This window comes from Chiloscyllium plagiosum, chromosome 3 (assembly GCF_004010195.1).
Source record: "Chiloscyllium plagiosum isolate BGI_BamShark_2017 chromosome 3, ASM401019v2, whole genome shotgun sequence".
NCBI classification, from domain to species: domain Eukaryota; kingdom Metazoa; phylum Chordata; class Chondrichthyes; order Orectolobiformes; family Hemiscylliidae; genus Chiloscyllium; species Chiloscyllium plagiosum.
In genome coordinates this window covers 37521078-37544986 of record NC_057712.1, presented here as the reverse complement: position 1 = coordinate 37544986, position 23909 = coordinate 37521078, and the positions used below count along the sequence as shown (strand labels likewise).

General features: G+C 39.1%; 1 protein-coding gene across 3 annotated transcripts in view; it reads right to left on the bottom strand.

The window, feature by feature from the left end:
* The window catches only part of disc1 (DISC1 scaffold protein), a 132560-nt gene that overhangs the window by 96126 nt on the left and 12525 nt on the right, over positions 1-23909 (bottom strand). For all 3 annotated transcript variants that reach the window (XM_043680132.1, XM_043680138.1, XM_043680146.1), the window contains exons 2-5: positions 9439-10490; positions 7269-7338; positions 5614-5749; positions 4132-4249 (exon numbers count right to left, since the gene is read on the bottom strand). In XM_043680132.1, the coding sequence (XP_043536067.1) occupies positions 4132-4249; positions 5614-5749; positions 7269-7338; positions 9439-10490 (1376 nt within the window). The remainder of the gene's footprint in view (positions 1-4131; positions 4250-5613; positions 5750-7268; positions 7339-9438; positions 10491-23909) is intronic.

Sequence of the window (23909 nt, the reverse complement as noted above, 5' to 3'; positions counted from 1 at the left end):
CTTTTGTTTTACAAGACCCCATTATGTACAATGTACTTACAGTATAGTGACTGTTGGAGGCCAATTAACTGCTCCCGCTGATGATTTCTTTCCATTGCTTGTGAATATCACCACCTAAGCTAATTCTACAGCTTAATTTTCTGAGCCAGAATAATGTCGAAATCATCCTTTATAACAGAGCTACCCCACCTCCTTTTCCTTGTTTTAAAGTCTCAAATATTGTTGAATATTCCGTTCCTAGTCCTTGTTACATTGTAAACATATCTCTGTACTGTTCATCATATATTGTGCAATCAATGTATCTGTCTTAAAAATGCCATTTTTCCCTACTCTGATCAGCTGCACACATGAATTTGTGCTTCCTTCCATACTCCAGTTACCACTATTTATAATCGCCAATCTGCACAATTGCCTTAGCTTTTCTCAATAACTTCCTGGATCTCCTCGAATGAGTATTCTGCCAACAACCTTTCTATTTAAAGCGGTCTGCAGTTATTTAATTTTTAAGGACACTGGTCTCAACACAGCCAGGTTAAGGATTTTATTCCCCAATGGTACAGCTCTTTCTTATTCCAGTTCTAGCATTAGTATTCCATGAATTAAAACCCAATCTTCCATAATAGTCTTTGCACCATTCATTCGACTCTGTATCTATCCTATGCCAATTTGCTGATGAAAACCCAGCTGCGGTTGTACAAAACAAGATTGATGATACAGATTCCTGTTATAGTGTATTTCTTTTCACTCCCTTAATACAAAATTGGCTTGAAGGTAGAAGATAGAGGGTGGCAATGGAGGGTTGCTTTTCAGACTGGAGGCCTGTGACCAGCAGTGTGCCACAAGGATTGGTGCTGGGTCCATTACTTTTTGTGATTTATATAAATGATTTGGATATGAACATAGGAAATATAGCAAGTTTTCAGATGACACAAAAATTGGAGGTGTAGTGGACAGTGAAGAAGGTTACCTCAGAATCTAATGGAATCTTGATCAGATGGGCCAATGGGCTCAGGAATGGCAGATGGAATTTAATTTAGACAAATGAGAGGTGCGGCATTTGGAAAATCAAATCTTAGCAGGACTTATACACTTAATGGTAAGGTCCTAGGGAGTATTGCTGAACAAAGAGATCTTGGAGTGCAGGTTCAAGTTCCTTGAAAGTAGAGTCACAAGTAGGTAGGATAGTGAAGAAGTTGTTTGTATGCTTTCCTTTATTGGTCAGAGCATTGAGTTTCAGAGTTGGGAGGTCATGTTGCAGCTGTACAGAACATTGGTTAGGTCACTTTTTGAATATTGCGTGCAATTCTGGTCTTCTGTTGTGAAACTTGAAAGAGTTCAGAAAAGGTTTATAGGGACGTTGCCAGGACTGGAGGATTTGAGCTATAGGGAGAGGCTGAATAGGCTGGGGCTGTTTTCCCTGGAGCTTCGGAGGCTGAGAGGTGACCTTATAGAGGTTTATAAAATTATGAGGGACATGGATAGAATAAATAAACAAGGTAGTTTCCCTGTGGTGCTGAGAAAATCTATAGCCTTAAAACTTGTCTTTAAACATTTAGACTAAAATGGAACGCTGAATTATAGAACACATTTGCTGCACTAGAAAATAGACAGGCAAGAAGGCTCAGAAAAAGGAACTCAAGGAATGCAGGAGAGAGGGACATCTGTGTTCATCAAGTGATAACAGGATGCTTTAAGGCATTTAAGAACATTTGCCTTAGCGTCAGTGAATCTGTGTAAACAGGACGCCAAGTGATAACATTCACGGCTGTTCCTTTGTGAAATTAATGACATCGTTTGATTCTGACCCTGAAATGAAACTCAGTACTATCAAAAGCCTTGTAATTGACGGTCAGATCTGTCAATTATAATGGATTCTTATCAACCCTTGCAAGTGGGGGCAGACAGAGAAAAACATCTTTGCTATTACAAGACCCTGATTTGACAGTTCAAAAGGACACTAGAGAGAGAGAGACCATTTTAGTGCTGAGGCTGCTAAAAGCCAGTAGAAAATTAACTCTTAATGCTTACCTGCTATGGATTGAATTTAATTGCATTTTGGGACTTTATAATGATATTGAGTAGCCATTACTGGTTATTAAATACAATCTCTATAAAAGGTAATATTGATGAATCTTTAACTTACTTGCTGTTCTTGTAGACCACTCTACAGACCTTACAGGTTGCCCCACTGTCAATTCTAACTAATCAGAACTTATGTGCTATTTGAATTTGAATCACAACCATGAAAAGAAAAAGTTAAAAATCACACAACACCAGGTTATAGTCCAACAAGTTTAATTGAAAACACACTAGCTTTCTGAGCGCTCCGAAAGCTAGTGTGCTTCCAATTAAACCTGTTGGACTATAACCTGGTGTTGTGTGATTTTTAACTTTGTACACCCCAGTCCAACACCGGCATCTCCAAATCATGAAAAGAAAACATGTTTAATTCAAAGACCAATGAATCAGTTTAAATACCACCTTATGGTAACATCTCAGCTTCAGGTACAGAATGATTCAGTGCTTAAAAAGCAGGAGTCTGCTCCTAGCTTAGAAATTATTCTAGGCCTAACATTGAAGAGATTCTGGCTCAATGTGTCAGGAAGCCATTTTATGGTCAAAAGTTTGCCCTCCTTGCTAAGAAACCATTTTGTAAAACAATTGTATCTGACATGTGAGCTGTGCAAGGTTACCTTATGAACTCCCTAATTAGCTCAGACTGGTACCTCTTTATAATAGGAGTTTATCATCTCGCTAGCAGGCACCTAACTCGGCTGGATATGTTTTTCCCACCCGATGAATGGCGTAGGCCTGTAGGAGTGATTAGTCAAGTGTACACAGACTTGTCAATTAACCTTTCTTCCTTACGAATTATTGTCATTCACTGTTATCTGTCTAATTAAGACCAGGCAGTGTTTTTGTCAACTTTTGTATAAAGGAAGCCACTTTGTATCAGTACATCAGAGTAGCCTGCTGGGACACTTGAAGAGCTGGTACCCTACTCTCATAGGTTATTAGAACCTAGTTAGTTTTGCTTATAGGTATCAATGTTGCTATTAGTAAATAAAGAGGATGACTAAAATTAAACTAATCTGTCTGTAAGAAGTTTTTTTATTCCAGACTTCCAAAGTGTACGATCTCTGGGACGAACTAAGAGAGAGGCTCACAGGTCTCAGTCCATAAGGGATTCCCTGGGCCATCTCAAATCTGTACTTTAACAGTGAGGGAGTCCAGAACTAGAGAGCACAGGTTTAGGGTGAGAGGGGAAAGATATAAAAGGGACATAAAGGGCAACTTTTTCTCTCAGTGTGGTGCGTGTATGGAATGAGCTGTCAGGTGAAGTGGTGGAGGCTGGTACAATTACAGCATTTAAAAGGATCTGGATGGGCGTATGAATAGAAACAGTTTAGAGGGATATGGGCCAAGTGCTGGCAGATGGGACTAGATTAGGTTAGACTATCTGGTCATCATGGACAAGTTGGACTGAAGGGTCTGTTTCCATGCTATACATCTCTATGACTGAATGGCTTCCTGCAGGATTGCAGTATAGTCAGTACTTAATCTAAGGACTGCCACCTGGAACAGAGGGTTCACATAATTCTCATATTCCCTGATACCCTGCAATTTCTACAGCTCAGGCTCCACACCATAAAGGTCCCTTCTTCTCAACCTCCCGAGACATGGTGAACCTCAAGTTAAACTCACCATCAGTTGTCTCTCTCATGAGAGAGCAGCACTATTTTATTTTGAATTGTTCAACTTTATCATCATTTCTTCTGTAATAAACTTCTGTTTTCTCGCTAATAGCAAATCTGCAGCATTGTGTACTAGCGTTTTAACTGAGACAGCACTTTGTTAAAACCAAAACAAATTAAAGTATGATTTTTCAAGGCAGGTTCCTGACAGGGATCGGATTCATCCAGCATCATCAGCTGGGATCAGATGAATTTCAACACATTTCTATTGGTGAACTATTATGAACATTGCAAATTCTATTTCATAAATGCATATATTCTCTTTCCAGAAATTTCAATTTGAAAGATGTCCCATCCATAGGAACCAGTAAATTAACTACATAATTTGCTTCAGTCTAAAAAAAAAGACATTAATTGTGTAAAATTCACCACGTACTTGTAATTGTTGTCTGTCTTGAATAAGTTGTTTTTTCCTTGACCATGACATGTGTAGATTATGAGGTGTTGAATCTGAAAATCTCTCTTCTACACTTTGCAGTAAATTACCTGGATTGCTAAACATACATTAACAAAAGGTTACAAACTATTGTATATCCTTTGCACATGAAACACCAGCATACCTAAAATATTAAAAGGTTCTTATATTAGAAAACCGGATTTCTATTCAAGACCAGTGCTATTAGTTATTAACAGACTACTTTAGCTAATGCCTTGTACACAGTTTTAGCAGATTTCACTAAAGAAGCTTGACAAAACATGAGAGGGACTTCAACAGGAAAAGGACAAGTTAAACCAGATCATGTCTTAACTTTGTACTTAGAGCAGAGGATCATATGTAAGCTTTAAATTTAACATGCATATTAATTTACATATTTCAAGCTGTTGTCAACAGATATTCTTAGTCCACGATGAGAACAGAATGAGAACAGTTTTAAGAACAGCTCTTTACAAACATTTTGATTTATTAAAATTTAATCAGGGCTAATCAGCAAGTCAGAATTGAAGTAAAAATAGAATTCTGTTGTCAAATTTTGCTAAAAAAAAAACAACTGGGTTGAACAAGGTGGAAGTTAGATGAGAATTCAAAATACAGGGAAAAGAACAAAATTTAGACGAGCAATTTTCATACAAATACAGCTAGGGTTATACCAGCATACACATATTTTAGACTCCTACTCTGAGGAAGGATATTCTTGCTATTGAAGGAATCTGACGAAGGTTCATCAGTCTGATTCTTGGGATGGCAGGACTGACATGAGGAAAGACTGGATCAACTGGGCTTATACTCGCCGGAATTTAGAAGAATTAGAGGGGATTTCATAGAGACTATAAAATCATGATGGGGCTTGACAGGCTAGATCCGAAATGAATGTTCCCGATTTTGGGGAAGTCCAGAATTAGGGCCCACCGTCTAAAAATAAGGAGGAAGTCATTCAGGACTGAGATGAGGAAGAATTTCTTCAGAGTTGGGAACCTGTGAAATTCTCTCCCACAAGAACTTATTGGGGCAAGTTCATTAGATATATTCAAGGAGGAGCTGGATGTTGGGGATCAAGGGGTGTAGAGAGAAAGCAGAAATAAGGTACAGCCATGATCACAGAAGGGCCTATTCCTAAACTTTTCTTTGTTTCTACATTTCTATATTGCACTGTTAAAAACCAAATTATTCTAAAATATTGACAGAGATGCTCTTTATAATTGGTGTCACTAGAGAAACTCAGAAGTGGAGTATCCATCTTTGGATCCCAACAATGGTAATAAAATATATATATGTAAAAGAAAATCTAAGATATGTCTAGTATACTGAAATTTTTCTGTAAACATTTCTATTTAAAATCAAAATGACTTTGTTCCTTTACATAAAATGGTATTTCTTTCAATTTTCATTTATAATCTGCTAATAGAATAAAGCACATACTTATAATGCTCAGCAACTTGTTCTTGAAGTTCAATTTCTTGCACAAATCTTGCAATACAAGGATGGGAGGAAGGTAGCTGGAACTTTAAGGAATTCTCTCTTTTCAACTCAGCTAATTTCTTGTTGAACTGGTCAGCTAAAATAAAACCAAATTATTATTTCAAATTTGATGAGACGATTGCTATTCTACATAAGTGATAATTATGTCTACATACAACACTAAAAAGGTGAGACTTGATCAAAAAAAAAGGCATGCTGTTGAAGCTTTTCATTATGCATTCACTCATCAGAACAGGTAGAAGAATTTTGAATGTCAAAGGGAACAACAATTTTTCCTGCAGAAGAAAGGGAGCTGACTGGTTGACATGCTAACTCTGATTGGCTGAGGCATTTCTATGGACAGCACACAAGGGAACAGTTGACTCGTATGTATTTGTTTAATGCTTAGGCATGTTTTTTTTTCTGCTTGCAGAGCAGAACAAGACTGCATATGATATATGTAGTTCTGACAAGTCTAAGTAAACTACATAGTGAGCCCCAAGTAATAATTTTTAATTGTTCGTAATTATTGCATAATACTCAAGTTCTGTATCGCCAAGTGACAATTCTGAGACTACAAAGTAAGGTTTAACATGGATCTGTTGCATAATTGTTATTATGCAAAAGCAAATCAGACATTATGGCATAGTTTCATTTCCAACGAGGTTGAGGATGAGAGAGGAAAAATTTAAAAGGGATCCAAGGGATAACTTTTTCACTCAGAGGGTGGTGCGTGTATGAAATGAGCTGCCAAACATAGCGGTGGAGGCTGGTATAATTACAACATTTAAAAGGCATCTGGATGGTTGTATGAATAGGAAGGTTTTAGATGGATATGGGCCAAGTATTGGCAAATAGGACTAGATTAATTTATGATAAATGGCTAGCATGGATGAGTTGGACCGAAGGGTCTGTTTCCATGCTGTACATCCCTATAAGTTAAATGGTTCAGCTGGGTGCAAAAAAAAGTGCACGGGAAAAAGTTAACAACTGGATCTTACTCCAATCATCAAGTGAAACAAGCCAACAGTATTTTATAAATTACATGAGATTGTCCAGCTTACAATTTTGTAACAATAGAGGACTTCAACTTATGTTAAGCAGAATGGTCAAATGAGTATAATGGCATAAGCTAACAGTAAATGCGGCATAAAGTCACATGTAATGTAGCAGACTCCATTGGCAAAATTTGCATCTAAAATGAGCTGCAGCAACAAACAGGAAGATAGACATAATTCAGACGTGACAGAATTTCTCAGGACTGGTAATCATAATCTAACCAAATTTTCGATCTGGTAAACAAAGCTAGTTAAGATCAGAAAAAAATTTCAAGAAAATAAACACAGACAGAAATTGACGTATAGATAAAGACATAACAGAAAGCCTTAACTTCCTTTCATTAGAAGTTAACATCAACAATTTCGTTTGTGGAGTATCATAAGCACCATTTCACCATCATAACTTAGTTTCATATTAGTATGCTAGAACACAACTTCTGGTCTTAAATCATTTGAAGGAAATTCAGCTCACATTCTCAAAAGGATGTAAAGTTCTTCGAGGATCATCAGATTTCAGAGCAATTCTCTTAGCTATGAGAAAATTCAACATGAACTTACCTTTTTCATAATCATCTTCCCATACAGCCTTCTTCTGAAGTTTCTTCAGTTTTAAGATCAAAGACTGATGCTACAGGTCGAAACAGAAAAGGTCACACGATAAAAAAAGCATACTTAAAAGTCAACATCCAGGCACTTTTCCAAAATGAATTCTTTGGGAATAATGAAGCTTACTATAACCAAAATTCGACCTGTATCAAATCCTGTAGATTTTCCCTAATGAAAAGGTTTGGTTTGTGCAGTACTATATTTGCTTTTTGAAGCAAATTGACATTCAATAAATGGGAATCCGGAACCAAAGTAGGGGTCGCAAAATGAAATTTTGGGGATCGTGAGGTCCAGGGCAAGAATGTCTGCTTTGGAAGCCTAACTAAGTTACAACAGCTGCACCATGCCTAAAACAGACAGGCCCACACATTCACTGATCCTCCCACTCATCATCTCACAAGTCTCATAGGGGTCTCAATAATTTTCAAGCTTTCCAATAGGGTGACAGTGGGAAAAATATTTTGGAAGCACTGATTTATGCGGTCATAAAGGTTCATGACATATTTATTTGGAAACTGGTGTTCAGAAATGGATATAACCATGTAGCTTTAGGTTTGATTTATACTTCTATATTATGGATGTTAAGAAGGATGATTTAGTTTCACTTGAGTCCTGTGAATGGTGGTGGATTATCTAAAAGTTTGTTGTTGTGCATTTGGATGAAGATTTTTTAAGGTGAATAGATCAGTACTTTGTGTGTCCCATGACCCAGTAAGACAAAAACAGACAGTTTGCCTTTAGAGGGAGAACCATCCAGAAGAAGTGTATGTATCTATGTGTAGTTTTCTTTCAGGAGAAAGAGGCCCTAAGAAGCGCCACAAACAGAACAATGTGGAATAGAAGTTTAAGGAATGCATGTTAGAAACAAGTGAACTGTGTCAACAGTTTAAGGTTCTTACAAACAGACTTTAACTATAGAATCAAGAGGATGCAGACGTTTTCTGGAAAGAAACAGCCATGTCAAATGAACAAGGAACTTTATGGTGGAAACAAAGTGACACTCCATTCTCCATGATGGATCTGTAAGGTTAATGTTGAGCCTAAAAAGATTGAACCTTTATTGCTGATAATTGTAATAAGACTGTTTCAAATAATTTCTTACATCGTGTAGATTATTTTCCTTTTTCTTGTAACAAACTTTGATGTTCTTTTGTTAAAAGTACACTGGCAGCCTCTTTGAATATGTTAAATGACTAACTACCATAGTAACTCAATTACAAAAATAAAAACTTAGGTTCTATTCTATAAAGCCAGGTTTCACTCTGGGATCTGACTTATCCAGTCTTACTGGCATTTGGGATCATACCAGCATACAAACAGATAGATATGCACCAAACGTAATAAAATCTTGAACAGATTTGTAATGTTTTACACATTGCACATACATAAAACATTCCTTCCCTTAGTGCCATGCTAAATGTTGACTATTCCAACTAATCACTTTGTACTACTTGACATTATTCCATGAGATGTTGTTGCAAAAATAAGATTTTTATTGGGTTGTTGCTGGAACTCAGTTTAGATGGAAATTGCAAGTTCTGCCACTTAGTATTACACTATACTGATAACTGATCCAAAGGCCCACAGAGCCACCCCACATTTTGCCACTACTCTCAGAAATTTAATGCAAAATTCATATAACCAACCAAATGTTCTCATTTTAAAAATCATTGCAAGAATCCAGAAATGTTTGTTTTTACTAAGGTCATTGGATAGCTTCACTGATGATCCAAAATAGATCCGAAATAAATACAGTTCAATTCTAAGACTGTGAGTATCCAGTGGTCACTCAATCTTTGATCATTGAATCTGCAAGTTGAAACAACAAGTATTTGTTTACTTAAATATTCCTGCCTATATTTGAACTTTCTTCAGTGAAAAGAAGGGAAATTTTATTTGAGCTGGTTTTGGAAAACAGTGTCAAACGTTTTAGAAAATTCTAGGAGGATTACCAATTTAAGTAACTTTAGTGTTGTAAGATTGTTTCTTAGTGGAACGACAGTCTGTACAAATTTTGTTTCAGAACTTAACACTCCATTTATACCATAAGACCATAAGAAATAAGAACTGCAGTAGGTCATTCATGAATGTTAGCTATTTCAAATACAGTGAGAACACTAGCCTTGAATATCATCCTGTTTTCAAGCAGACAATCTTGAAGAATCTGTTCATACTTCCTCAAAAAGGAGTAACAGTTTTGATCAAAGGCAGTGATGTTGCTCTCATACCCTGAAGTTACAGATGAATTTGAAGAATCATCAGAATAATCAACTGAACGCAGAAATGGAAAGTCTACATCTAATAAGAGAGAGTCATAATTCTGAGAACTGCCCTTTGATTCTGTGTTTATGGCACATTTAATGTCAACACTTTGAGACAAACATGGACAAGGAGGCTCAACAGTATCCCTTAAAGGTTTGGAGTAGAATTGCTTTGTTGCTAAAGTACTAACTTGATACAAACTCAAATGTGGCTGAGCTTGGGGAAACTGTAAATTTGAAACAAATCCATTCTGCTGCAGTTCATCTTTACTGTTAGCATTAATGCTACGATAATTCAATGACATTTGTATGAAACTGAAGCTGGAAATGAAGGCATTAGTCGAACATATTTCTTCGTCTGTGTTCCAAAGCTGCAGTTTTTGAAAGTTTTCATTATCTACTTGTTTCTTTGGACTAGCAATAACTTGTGGCTTATTTACAGCATTACTGTTATCCCTTCCACTCTGTGTAAGGCAAGCATCTTGCTTCTGGAGAGAACCTGATGAAAAACACTTGAAGCAAGTTTTAATTCTGGTGTTACAGGAGTCATTACAATCATCAGTCCACCGACAGGTAGAATCAGAACTCTGAATGTTTTCTGACATCATATTTGACCTAGAAGCTGCAACTACAGGATTTTCAGCAGCCACATGATTTGAAACTGTACTCTGATCAGCAGTTTTGACATCCCTTAAGTGCTTAAGATTATTTAAGCATTCCACCAGCTTGTTGTTATTAAAAGGCAAGTTGGAACAAGTGATTCTTTCATTTTCAACTTGTGGTGATACAAATTGGACATCAACAAGTGGAGGGTGATTCAACCTTTGTTCAACATCTTTTCTCATGTACCCTGGTCTCTTTGAAAGTTTCTTTTTGCAAGAACTGACTCCAGTCAATTTTGAAATACAATGATCTGGAAAAAAAGAACAGAAATCAACATATTTTTAAAAAGTGGAACTTAAATCCTTTGTTGAATATCTGTTCCCAAATTTAACTATAATTGTTTATATTGACCAGAATCAAGAAATAGTTTGTTTTTTTACAGACTTTGGCTCGAAGATTTGCAAGGAAATATTCTAATAATATTTTCACACATACACATATGAATCAAAAATTACACTGTTCACAGGTTATGTAAATCAAAAATAGAACAGAAAATGCGTTGAATACTCAAAGTCAGGTAGTATCTGTGGGGGGAAAAAAAACAAGGAGTTAAAGTTTCACATCAATGAGTGATCCTACACTTGCTATGTAGTTGTACAATGCAACTTGTCTCCAGGTGTGCATTTTCATTGTTCTCCAAATCTGACCTCAAAAGTAAGGCAGTCTCTAATCACTAATCTTGTAGACATTTTCCAATCAACCTATTCAGAGATGTTATTAGACACCTCTGGAACAGGTGGGACTTGAACCCAGGCTAAGACATACCACTGAGCCACATGAGCGCTCATGACCTTGTATCCCTCTCCACTCCAGTATTCTTGCTTCCATTAAGGAGATTACCCTGTACACTGATTCTTATTCTGTGATAAAGTCCTCATCTAGTTCAGTCCAAGTAACATAGACTTAAGCAGATAACTAGCTGGACACACAACATGAATGGGTCTTGCTTCCTTGTCAAGACTGCTCACTATTCCAAGGTGATCCCGAGAGCCAGAAAAACCCAATTCCCCAGTACAAACTATCTTCTTAAACTTCTCTCTTCTACTTACTCCACCCCTATGTTCAACTGGTGCAAGATATTATTGGATTTTGTTGCTAAATTTTATGTGTTTGTTTAAATGCTTCTGTTGCTTCATATTCACAAACAATGGTCACTAATCTCAAAACATTACCAGTTTCTCTCCTTATATGCTGCCAGATTTGCTGAGTTTCTCCAGCAATTTCTCTTTTTGCTTCTATTGCATCCTTCTGTTCCACGGTCCACCAGGCAAAGCTTCACCTTAGGTTGTTCATTGTTCTAACCCTGAATGTATATATTTTTCTGATTTCATCCATCTATCCTCTTTCGCTATTTAAGTTCACAAAATCTAAATCTTCTTCCCTTGAATCTTCCCAAAGTCGGAATCACTGAAATGATCTAATGATTCTGACTCCTCTGGTGGTGCCCCGTCACTTTCAAGTCAACTGCATTACTGTTCTATTTGAAAATTAAAATTATCCTCATCTCAGAAAACCTGCTCTTAACCCCACTGTCTGTGCAAATACTCCCCTCATCTCCAATCTCCCTTCAAAAGAGTCTTTGAATGGGTTATTCTCCTCTCCAAAATCTACTGCCCTTTCTCTTTAACTTAATACTTTCACCCCTTCATTCAAGTTTCCACTTCTACCACTGTATTGAAATTGCTATCAAAATTGAAATTGAGACCCTAAGTTACAGTTACTGTGGTAAATATTTTCTTTCTATTTCGCAACTTATCTGCAGCCTGACATGATTGACTATATCATCTTCCTTCAACACCTCTCCGCCAAGTTAACTGGGTGGGTCTGTCCCCACCTGTTTCCATTCTTATTCTGTCATAACCTGAGATTCAACTGAAATTCCTCCTGCTTCCTTATTTCTGAAGGCACAAGGGACCTCTCCTTTCTCACCTTGCCTATTTCCAACCCAGATGCTGCCTATCACAACATCATATCCTACATGTAAACAACATAAGCCTATCTCACCACCTCTTCTCATTAATACCCTTCACTTCAAATTTCTCAAAGTGTTTCACATCTAGTCCATAATGAGCAGAAAGTTTATCGACTTAACATTAGGAAGGTTAAAGGCCCTATCATTGGTCCTTACAATAAACTATATTTTCTAGCTTTCTCTCTCTCTCCTGGCAGCTCTCGGAGGCTGAAGCAGACGGTGTCATTTCATTTGACCTTGCGATGAACTTTTGACAACATTGTCAACCCATCATTCTCCATCTCCCTTTGTAACAAAATCTGTCTCCACACTTGCCTCAATTCACTCACTACTGAAACTATTCCTTTATTACATCTAGACTTGACTAGACCAATGCTCTCCTGGCCAGCATTCAACCTTCCACTTGTCAAATGAAGATCCAAGCCAACGGGTGAGATAGAAAACTAGGCATCTTTCTTTGTGGTAGAGTTTATTAAGTACTCAGTTTTCAAACTCTTCCCATGCACCAGATCCCCCTGTTCCCCCTCAAAATCTACCCAGTCAATTAACCCCAGCCACCTAGTTAATTACTTGCCATATTAAGATTGCCCTCTTCTCTTGAAATAAAATTATTGTAAATATACAAACAATCCTTGAACAGAACAAATCAAAATTGAATAAGTTTTCATATTCTATATCTCATCCTATAAATAGAACTGATCAGTAACTAATTTTTTCATATTCCTTATAAAACAAACTCCCATACTCACCCTTTCTTTCGTTAAACAAAGAAAAAATATAATATGTTTAACCACCAAGTGGCTCAAACAAGATTCCATTTTCTTTCATGCGCTAATAACACTATATCACGAGCATTGAAGATGGCTAGTATTAGATTAGATTAGATTACTTACAGTGTGGAAACAGGCCCTTCGGCCCAACAAGTCCACACAGACCCACCGAAGTGCAACCCACCCAGACCCATTCCCCTACATTTACTCCTTCACCTAACAGTACGGGCAATTTAGCATGGCCAATTCACCTAACCTGCACATTTTTGGACTGTGGGAGGAAACCGGAGCACCCAGAGGAAACCCAGGCAGACACTGGGAGAATGTGCAAACTCCACATAGTCAGTCGCCTGAGGTGGGAATTGATCTGGTGCTGTGAGGCAGCAGTGCCTCCGTGCCGCCCACTAAAATCCTAAGACTCTTGCATTAAGGCTGGAAACTGTGATCTTTTATTGTTAAAGAGGACTAGACGGGCTTCATAAAGGGCTGCAGATCCTCCAATAACGTTAGGAGGCCACTTAACGTAATTCAAGCGAGTCAACAACAGTTACTACTGGGATTGGTGATTTCTCTAGATGCTGAGAAGGCATTTGACCAGGTTGAGTGGCTGTACCTTCTTTTTATACTCGAGCAGTTTAGATGAGATTCCTTACAGTGTGGAAACAGGCCCTTTGGCCCACCCAGTCCACACTGACTCTCCAAAGAGTAACCACCCAGACCCATTTCCCTCTGACTAATGCACCTAGCACTATGGCAATTTAGCATGACCAATCCACTTGACCTGCACATCTTTGGACTGTGGGAGGAAACTGGGAGCACCGGGAGGAAACCCATGCAGACACGGGGAGAATGTGCAAACTCCACACAGACAGTCGCCCAAGGCTGGAATCGAACCTGGGTCCCTGGTGCCGTGAGACAGCAGTGCTAACTGCTGAGCTACCATGCCACGCCAAATGTGCTGCTAGCACATTTTGTCTGGAACAATTTGGCAAATGATGCCTTGCATCAACCCACTTTATTCTAGATATCGGTTTTCTTTCTAATATTTCCTTTTTGCCGGCAAGGTCAATCTTAATTCTTTCTCAGTGTCACCCTTTGTCAAATATACATTGCTAAAAAGAGCATGGTTATCCACACAATATTGTCTTTTGTACAGGATTTCCTTTAGAATGTTGGATAAATATTCCCATCTATCTATAGCTTCTATTAGCACCAATTTTCAGCAACTTAGGCACACTTAGTTACACTTTTTTTATTTTCTTGGCCTCCAAAGCCAATGGACATTTATTATTTTTACCTACCAAAAACAAAATGGGACAAACCCTGAACTAAAATAGCCACATAGAAGATTGACATGTGAAGTAGCATTAAACAAGACAAGCTTCATATCTTCTGGGTCAGCCAAGGCTGTAAACTCGAGTGTGAATTTTTCTGAGCTTAATTCCTTTTATCTCAACAGTAGCATATTTCATGATTGTGCTCAGCTCCAATATGTCATAACAGGTTCTATTCTGAGTACATTACTAGTTTAACTGTCCAAAAAAAACTTGTCAGTAAGTCTTCTCTTGCTACAAAATCTTTTAATGAGCACTTGGCCCAATTTATTGGGATATAATTAATATTTTCCAAGACTGTTGTCCCAAAGTCACTCCTGACTTATTCTACTTCATGTCCATGCCTATGACTCAGATATTTCAAGGTATGGCAATCAGATTCAAGCTGCCAGCTTGTTCCTACTTTTTTTTTTGAATTAGGATGGAGGTCCTCATTGCAGATTGCCTCCTACAGAACTGTGGGTCTTCTCTCATAGTGCATGATACTTGTGGGGTCTCAGAGTGGTGGGTGTGTGAAATGCACTGCAGCGGTGGTAGCAGAATCAGGGACATTAGGGACATTTAAGCGACTGCCGAACAAGCACATGGATGGCAGTAAATCGAGGGGTGCATAAGTTAGGTCGATCTTAGATCAAGATAAATGTTCGACACAATGTCTAAGAAATACCATACTCTCACTGCACCATTCATCCCATAAACACACCATTTGTTTAATTTCCACAGCTTTTCTTCTATATCACTTACTATTTTCAGTTATTTTGAAAATAATTCCCGTTGAAATTTTTCACCCTGAAAAAAAAATGCAGCTTTCATAGTAAACAACTTACCTACAAAATCAGTTTTCCTGAACTACAGGAATCCACTTTAACTTATTGACTTTTTAAGAAAACCTGAGCCACTAATCTGGCTTTAACCTTACATGTCCCACCAGGGAGCACATTTCTGGGCAAATCCATCTGTACAATTTGGCTGGTTCTCCCCTATCCAATACCTTAGTATATGCAGCAAATTCTTTCTAGGTCTTCAAAGCTTTTTTTTTTCTGGAAGCTGTCATCAACTACTTTATTTGTAGCTACTAAAACATCTTGATCATAAGGGTTCTGCTTTTCCTGCCACACCAAGTCTATTCCATTGTACCTTTACCATGCTTTCTGTGCTGTACACCTCCATGACTCTATGATCTCCACTTCTCTCCCTTATGTTCTGAATTTCCATCTCCTATGATCAGAACTCCTTCCATGATTTTCCAAGGATCATGTTCTTTTCCAGGTCCACTTCAGAATACTTCCAACATTTTTTGACCTTCCACATATTTTCATTTTTTGCCAATCCATGTATCTTACCTCATGTCCCTCATCTTACAGATTTAGCCAATGTTTAGATTTCCTGGTGGCTATCCCTGCTCTCCCAATAATAGTGACATCCCTCTATTCTCTGGTATACATCCGACTTTGGTACAAATTTTGGGTTGACTTCTGGCAAAAAAAAAAGCCTCATTTTAATCTCTGCATCAGTTTGTCCTTATTCAATCAGTCCTGTATCTATAAAGAATCTGGCCCACATAATTGTCAATATATGTGTATGCAAAGTGCCTCATCATTTTCTATGACTTGTTGAGATTCTGTGATTGTGCAATTAACCTCAAAGAATATACCCCAACAGTTCAATTGCTATACCATCAAATTATTATTTTCCATCACCACCTCTAAACTTACATATACATTTCCACAATTTGTGTTTGGCATTAGTAACATGTTATACCATACAGTACTTAATAAGATTAGCCCAGTATTGCAAACAGTATATTAGCATTGACTGAGGATTGGGTTAAGGGAAACATTTTTAGCATGTCAACTTGTAACTGGTGAATTACTATAGGGATCAGTGCTGAAACCACAATTATTTACAATGTATATTAATGACCTAGATGAGGAAAGTGAATGCACTGGAGCCAAGTTTGCAGATGGCACAAGAAGAAGTGGGAAAGCAAGTGGTGAGGAAGACACAGAATCTGCAGAGGAATATAGACAAGTTAAGGAAGTGGGAAAAATGTTGGTAGATGGAATAGAATCTGGGAAAAAAAGCACTTTATAAATAAGAATTAACGAGCTCCATTATTTAAATAGAGGAAGTCTGCAGGAAGCTACAGAACAAACAGAAGGACTTGGGAATGGTCATCCATGAATTACAATAAGCTAGCATCCAAGTTCAGGTTCAGAAGGAAAATAACCTTTATTTCAAATGGAATGGAGTGTAAAAATAGAGATTTTGCTCAAACTTTTAAATACTGTGGATGCCTTATTGAAGAAAAGATATAGTTGCATTGGAGGCAGTCCAGAGAAGGTTCACTAGGTAGATACCAGGTGTATAGGGACTGCCTAATGAGGAGACATTGAGCAGATTGGGTTTGTACTCATTGCAATTTAGAAAAATGATAAACAGCCCTTTTGAAACAAGAAAGGCTCTTAGGGGACTTAACAGGGTAACTGAGGAGAGATTGTTTTTCCCTTGTGGGAGAGTTAGGACCAGAGGGCTCAATCTCAGAATAAGGGGTTGCACATTTAAGACAGTGATAAGGAGGAATTTCTTCTCTAAGGGCACTGGATCTTTGAAATTCTTTACCACAGAGGGCTGTAGAGGCTGGGTCATTAAGTAAATTTAAGGCCGAGACAGTAAGGGAATCACAAGTTAGAGGGAAAAGGTAGGAAAATGGAACTGAAGATTATCAGGTTAGTCATGATCTCAGTGAATGATAAAGCAGACTGAATGGCTCATTTCTGCTCCTATGCTTTAAGGTCTTCTGGAATATTGCTTGCAAGATCCTGAATATTGTCCAGCTCTTGCTACATGTGGACATGGAGTGCTTCAGTATCTGTGGAGTCACAAATGGTGACAAACATTGCTTAATCATCAATGAACATTCCCATATCTATCTTATGATAGAGAGAAGGTTGTTAACAAAGGAGTTGAAGGGGCGGCACGGTGGATCAGTGGTTAGCACTGCTGCCTCACAGCACCAGGGACCCAGGTTCAATTCCAGCCTCGGGCAACTGTGTGGAGTTTGCACGTTCTCCCAGTGTCTGCGAGGGTTTCCTCTGGTGCTCTGGTTTCCTCTCAGTCCAAAGATGTGCAGGATGAACTGGTCACGCTAAGTTGCCCTTAGTGTTAGGGGCATTAGTCAGAGGGAAATAGGTCTGAGTGGGTTACTCTTTGGAGGCTCAGTGTGGACTTGTTGGGCCGAAGGCCCGGTCTCCACACTGTAGGGGAATCTAGTCAAAGAAAGCTGGGCTTTGGACACTACCCTGAGGAACTCCTACAGAAATGTCCTGGAGCAAAGATAACCAATCTCCAACAACCACAGCCTTTGTGCCAGGTATGACTCCAGTCACGGCCAGTTTTCCCCCAGTTCCCACTGACACCAGTTTTGCTAAGGTTCCTTGATGCCACGCTTGGTCAAATGTAGTCACTTTTGCCTCACCTCTGGAATTCATCTCTTTTGCCCATGTTTGAACCAAGGCTGTAAATTCATAAGTTTTTTTTATAATATATTTTTATTAAGAAAAAAGATTTTTAAATATGACAACAAATACAAAACAATGCAATTCAAAACAGTACAAAAATAGTACAAAACTAAACCCAAATAATAAAAAAAATTCCCCACCCCACCCTCCTATACAAATGTATAAACATATATAGAGAAGTATAACATTTTAAAAACCTAAACTAGCTATTTAACTAAATAAATACCTAACAACAAACAAATACATAGTAATAACTCAGCCCATCCAAACAAAACATTCATACATTCACAGTTCCTCCTCTCTGGATATTGGACTCATGAAACACAACCGTTATAGCTATATAAAAGCTCTTGTTAGTGTGGCAGATATATCCATGTCCAGGTATTTCAAAAAGGGTTGCCATGTCTTGTAAAAATTCTCAGTTTTGTGGTGTACCATATTTGAGAGAAAATCCAGGGGAATATGCTCCATAACAATCTTCCGCCAACCCGACAGGCTTGGGGTTTTGTCGGATATCCAACCTACCAAGATATTCTTCCTTGCAGAGAACATAAGAATATTGAAAAGTTTTTTTCTTATGCGCTTCTGCAGGAAACACAATTGGTAGGCCCAAAAGGAGAGAAATAGGGTCCTTCTCCACCCCGACACCTAAAATCCCCTCCATTGCACCCACCACAGCACTCCAATATGTTTGAAGCCTGTCACAAGACCAAAGACAATGGGTAAGAGTGCCCGTGCAGACCTTGCACTTGGGACATGCTGAAGATACCCCTGGTTTAAATTTTGACAAACAGTCTGGGGCTAAGTGGACCCTATGGAGAATCTTCAACTGTAAAGCATGGGTCCTATTGCAAATTGATATCTTCCTTGCATTCTCCCAAATATCCTCCCATGCCTCTGAAGAAACTTCAACACCCAGCTCTCTTTCCCACATTTGGCACCCCCCAATTGTTGATATAAAGTACTGACAGAGAGTGTACTCTTAGCCCTTAGTACCCCTCTTTCTATGTCAGGTTTGTAGGGATCAGTCAAAAGTGTATTTTTTTTTTAAAAATAAAATCCCTAACTTGAAAAAAAAGAAAGAGGTCTCTACTAGAGAACTCGTACTTCCGTACTAACTGATCGAAGGACATCATTACATCTCCCTCAAATAAGTCACCAATGCAAGGTATACCCCTAGCTGCCCAACATTTAAATCCTGAATCTAATCATACCTGGTTGAAAACCCGGCATACCCACTAAAGACGTAAACAAAGATGTTTTGCCAATATTACCTTCCCTCTGCCAAATTACCCTCCATGCTTTAACAGTATTGATGACTATTGGGTTATGGCAATATTCCCTAACTGTCCTCACCTTGCCTAAAAAACAGCAAAGTGGTAAGGGGGCACCTTGCCTGGGAGGCTTCGATATCTAGCTATATTGAAAGAGGGTCCCCACAAACCCAATCACTTACGTAAGTCAAAAGCGAGCTTAATTGGTCATTTTTAGTGTCTGGAGGGTCTACTCCCCCCAATCTGTGAGGCAACTGCAGTTGGGCTAATTTAATGAGGGGCCGTTTATGTTGCCAGGTAAAAAGGAGCTGAACCAACCGTTCAGTCTCCCGAGTGTTTGTTTATTGAAAATCAGGGGGAACATCTGTATTAGGGTATAGCAAACGAGAGAGAATATTCATCTTAAGCGCTTTCCGACCCAACCATGAGACTGGAAGTGCCTCCCATCTTTGGAGATCTTGTTTAATTTTTTCAAATAATTGAATAAAATTTGCTTTGAACAGCCAATCCAGAACTGGAGTAATGAATATGCCCAAATACACAAAAACCCCCTGTGACCACCTCAATGGAAGTCTATAGTCACTCTCAAGAGCCAACTCTTTCGTAAGACCACCCATAGGCATAGCCTCTGATTTAGCAAAATTAATCTTATACCCTGATAAAGCACCAAACGCGTGAATGCAAGACACTGAAACTGCTGGATTTGTCAAGAAAATTAGAACATCATCTGCATACAGCGAGATCTTATGTAATTTTGACCCCACTTCTGGAGCTGATATATTGAGATCCCCATAAATGGCCTCGGCCATTGGTTCAATCACCAACGTAAAAAGTAATGGTGAAAGGGGACAGCCCTGCCGGCTGCCCCTAGAAATATTAAGATTGCTTGATCGTACCCAGTTGGTAATGAACGCCACGAGAGGTACACTGGGGAGAACCTTTACCCATTGTATGAAACCTTTGCCCGGACCAAACCGGTTTAGAGTATAGAAACGGTACGGCCTTCTCTGCATCTAAAGAAATCACCAATCTCTGTATTGACTGCTGTTGACATGTTTGAATAATGTTAAGCAGCCTCCTAACACTATTGGAGGATCTGTGACCCTTTATGAAGCCCGTCTGATCCTCTTTAATAATAGAGGGTAACACAGTCTCCAGCCTTAACGTGAGAGCCTTAGAGAGGATCTTAAAGTCCACATTTAAGAGCGAGATGGGCCTGTATGAAGTACAGTCTTCCGGATCCTTCCCTTTAAGGATAAGTGAAATATTGGCTTCTCTCAGAGATGGTGGGAGACAATCATGACTGTATGAATCTTTAAACATATTCAGCATCGGGCCTGACAGCATACTTATAAATTCCTTATAGAATTCATTGGGAAGTCCGTCAGGACCAGGCGCCTTTCCACTCTGAAGCTGCCTCACTGCTTCCTGCAATTCTTGCTCTGATAATGGGGCATTGAGAAAGGACTGTTGTTCGGGAGTCACACCTGGGAGCTTCAGATCTCTAAAAAAAAAGATTCAATTTTGGCCTGCCCCTCCTCACAATTCTCAGTCTGATAATGGGGCATTGAGAAAGGACTGTTGTTCGGGAGTCACACCTGGGAGCTTCAGATCTCTAAAAAAAAAAAAGATTCAATTTTGGCCTGCCCCTCCTCACAATTCTCAGACTGATATAACTTAAGGAGTAGAATCTCTGGAATGCCACATTAATCTTTTTAGAATCACATTAGGTTCCCAGACCCTTCCTATTAGGTTCCCAGACCCTTCCCTAATCACTGTAATGGTTTGTGGGGCACTTCTCTTTCTGGCAAGGTATGCTAAGTATTTGCCTGGCTTGTCACCATGCTTGTATAACCTTTGCTTTGCAAAAGCCAGCACCTTCTTTACTGTCTGCGTGAGCACGGAATTTAGTGCAGACCGCAGTGCCGTAATACTCTGTAGTTTGACCAACGAGGGTCTGTCAAAATAGGCCTTCTTGGCTGCCTTCAACCGTGCTTCAAGGAGGAGATGTTGCTGCTCACCCTTCTGCTGCTTCCTACTGGTGGTATATGAAATAACTAACCCCCTTGCATAAGCTTTGGCAGTTTCCTAGAGAACGGATGAGCTATCAATCAAGTCTATATTGATGTCTAGGAATGCCCAAAATTCCCGAGAGAAATACTCCACAAACCTACTGTCCATGAGAATAAAGGGGTCCTTTCACCAGTACCTTGAATCCACTGTAACATCCTTAATCTTAACCATGAGGTATACTGGAGCATGATCAGAGATGGCAATATTACCAATCGTACAGGATGCCACCAGATCCAGGGTTACCGCAGGGGTCAGAAAGAAATCAATCCTCGTGTGACATCTATGCTGATTGGAGAAAAACGTGAAATCCCTACTTGTAGGGTGGAGACCCTCCAGACGTCCACCAACCTTAATTCCCCAAACAAACCCAATAACTGTTTAGTTTATGCAGAGGGTATCGAGGGACCTTTAGGCAACCTGTCTACTGTGGGGTCCATGAGGCTGTTAAAATCATCCCCCTTTAATGATGTGCCGAGACTGGAGACTTATCAAGTTAGAAAAATCATCTACCAAGAATTTAAGAGGATGAGTTGGGGGACAATAAACATTTAAAATACCATATTCTTCCCCATTTATTAAGGCTTTAAGAATTACAACCTCCCGTATGTGTCTTTAACACATTCCAACAATTTAAATGAGAGATTTTTCCTAACCAATATAGCCACTCCCCACTTCTGATATTAAATGATGAAAAATAAACTGAGTCAAAGCCATTCTGCTGTAATTTCAGATGCTCCTGGTCATCCAAATGTGTCTCCTGTAATAAAGCAATATCCACCTTCTCCTTTCTAAGACTCAAGAGTACCTTCTTCCTCTTAATTGGTGAGTGACTTCCCTTGATATTCCAGGTACACCATTTAATCAAATCATGAGCCATAATCTTCTGCAATTACATTAAATTCCAGAGAGGAGGAACCCGAACCACGAATTGCTGAGCCTTAGTGTTGCATGGTCCACCAAATATAAAAACTACATAAACTAAAACCACTACATTTAACAAAACATAAAAAATTATTAAAAATAAAAAACAAAAACCAGAAAATAAACCAACATATAAAGTGCCAATAGCGCTGAGTTGGGGAACTCACCCCCTGCCCGGAGGGGGCAACTACGCATCCCGAACTCCCCATAAATAGGCATCTAACCATCTCAGTCACCTTCACTTCTCCCAGCTAGAGCCTCATCGCAAGCACCAGCTAAAAAGAATAAACCCCCCATAGAATATCAATATGAATAAAAAAACCTTATTTTTATTTAAAAAACCTTATTTTATTTAAAAAAAAAAAGGGAATAAATATACCCCACCCATCCTTTGGTACGTCCTAACTTAGAAATTTAAAATGTACACCTTAACCACCACCATACATAGTTTGAACCAAATTATCATCAATAGAGGGGAATAAAAAGGGGGAAAAACAAAGCTCCAACTGGATTTCCTCCATTTCTTTTACAGAATGATAAACGCATACCCAAACAATAATATTTATACATACTACAATTGTTTAAATTAGGTTAGTTTGTCCACAAAGTCTCTTGCCTTCTCCGATGTGTCAAAGAGATGTATGGATCCATCTAAGGTGATCCGAAGCACTGCTGCATATCTCAGGGAGTACTGAATCCCAAGCTCCTTCAGTCTTCTCTTGACATCATCATACGATTTGTTTCTGGATCACTGCCGCTGAAATGCCCTGAAAAAACATGATCTTAGACCCCTCGTAAATTAGGGCCTTTGGATCCTTCCCCTGGAGTCTGGAAGCCTCCATGACTCTCTCTCCTTATCCCGGTAACGATGGAACCGCAGCAGGAAAGGACAAGGACGTTGACTCAGACCCGACCTCTGCGCTGCGACCCGGTTAGCCCGCTCTATTTTCAATCCTCTCATGCCAGTCTCCAAGTCAAGGAATTTCGGAAGCCAATCTTCAACAAATTCTGCAGCTGCTCACCTTTCTTACCCTCAGGCAGACCGATGATCCGAATATTTTTTCTCCTGCCCGTTTTCAAGATCATCCACTTGGTCACGCAATTTACGAACCTGCGTATTCAGAGCTTGGATCTCTTCCTTGAAAGAACTGGCATCAGCTTCCACTACCGTGACCCTGTTCTCCATCTCATCCATCCTCTTCTCCAGGTCTCCCAGCTGCTGCTCATGCTTCTTCAATATGAGAGAGACTGGAGCCAGTTTCTCTTCAATCTGTTTCCCCAGCATCTCGCGAGATTTGGAGAGCTGGTTCACCAGGTCCTGGAGAGTAATCGGCTCAGAGGCTGCTGCAGACCCGGCCTCGGATGCTCCTCTCTTTTTAGGCATTTCTGGACAGCTGAAAATACAGGTAAGTCAATTTTTAAATATTTCTTGGGGCTCCACAATCTTTCCAACGCCCCAAGAAATCCTGATGACCTGGGTTGGGCGGGTTAAAGGACCGTCCTGCTCCTGCTGTGATGCGAAGCTCTGCAGTGTGATCTTCAGATTGCTGCCATCTTAGATCCCCCGTAAATTCATAAGTTTTTAAGGTAACTACATATAGGTTAGTAAACTTCTATAAGTTTAGTGAAGATAAGTCAGTTAGCTCAGTTGTTTTGTGATGAAGAGTGACACCAACAGCATAGATTCAAAACAAAAACAGAAATTGCTGGAAAAGCTCAGCAGGTCTGGCAGCATCTGTGGAGAGAAATCAGAGTTAACATTTCAGATTGAGTGACCCTTCCTCAGAACACCACAACTCTAGGA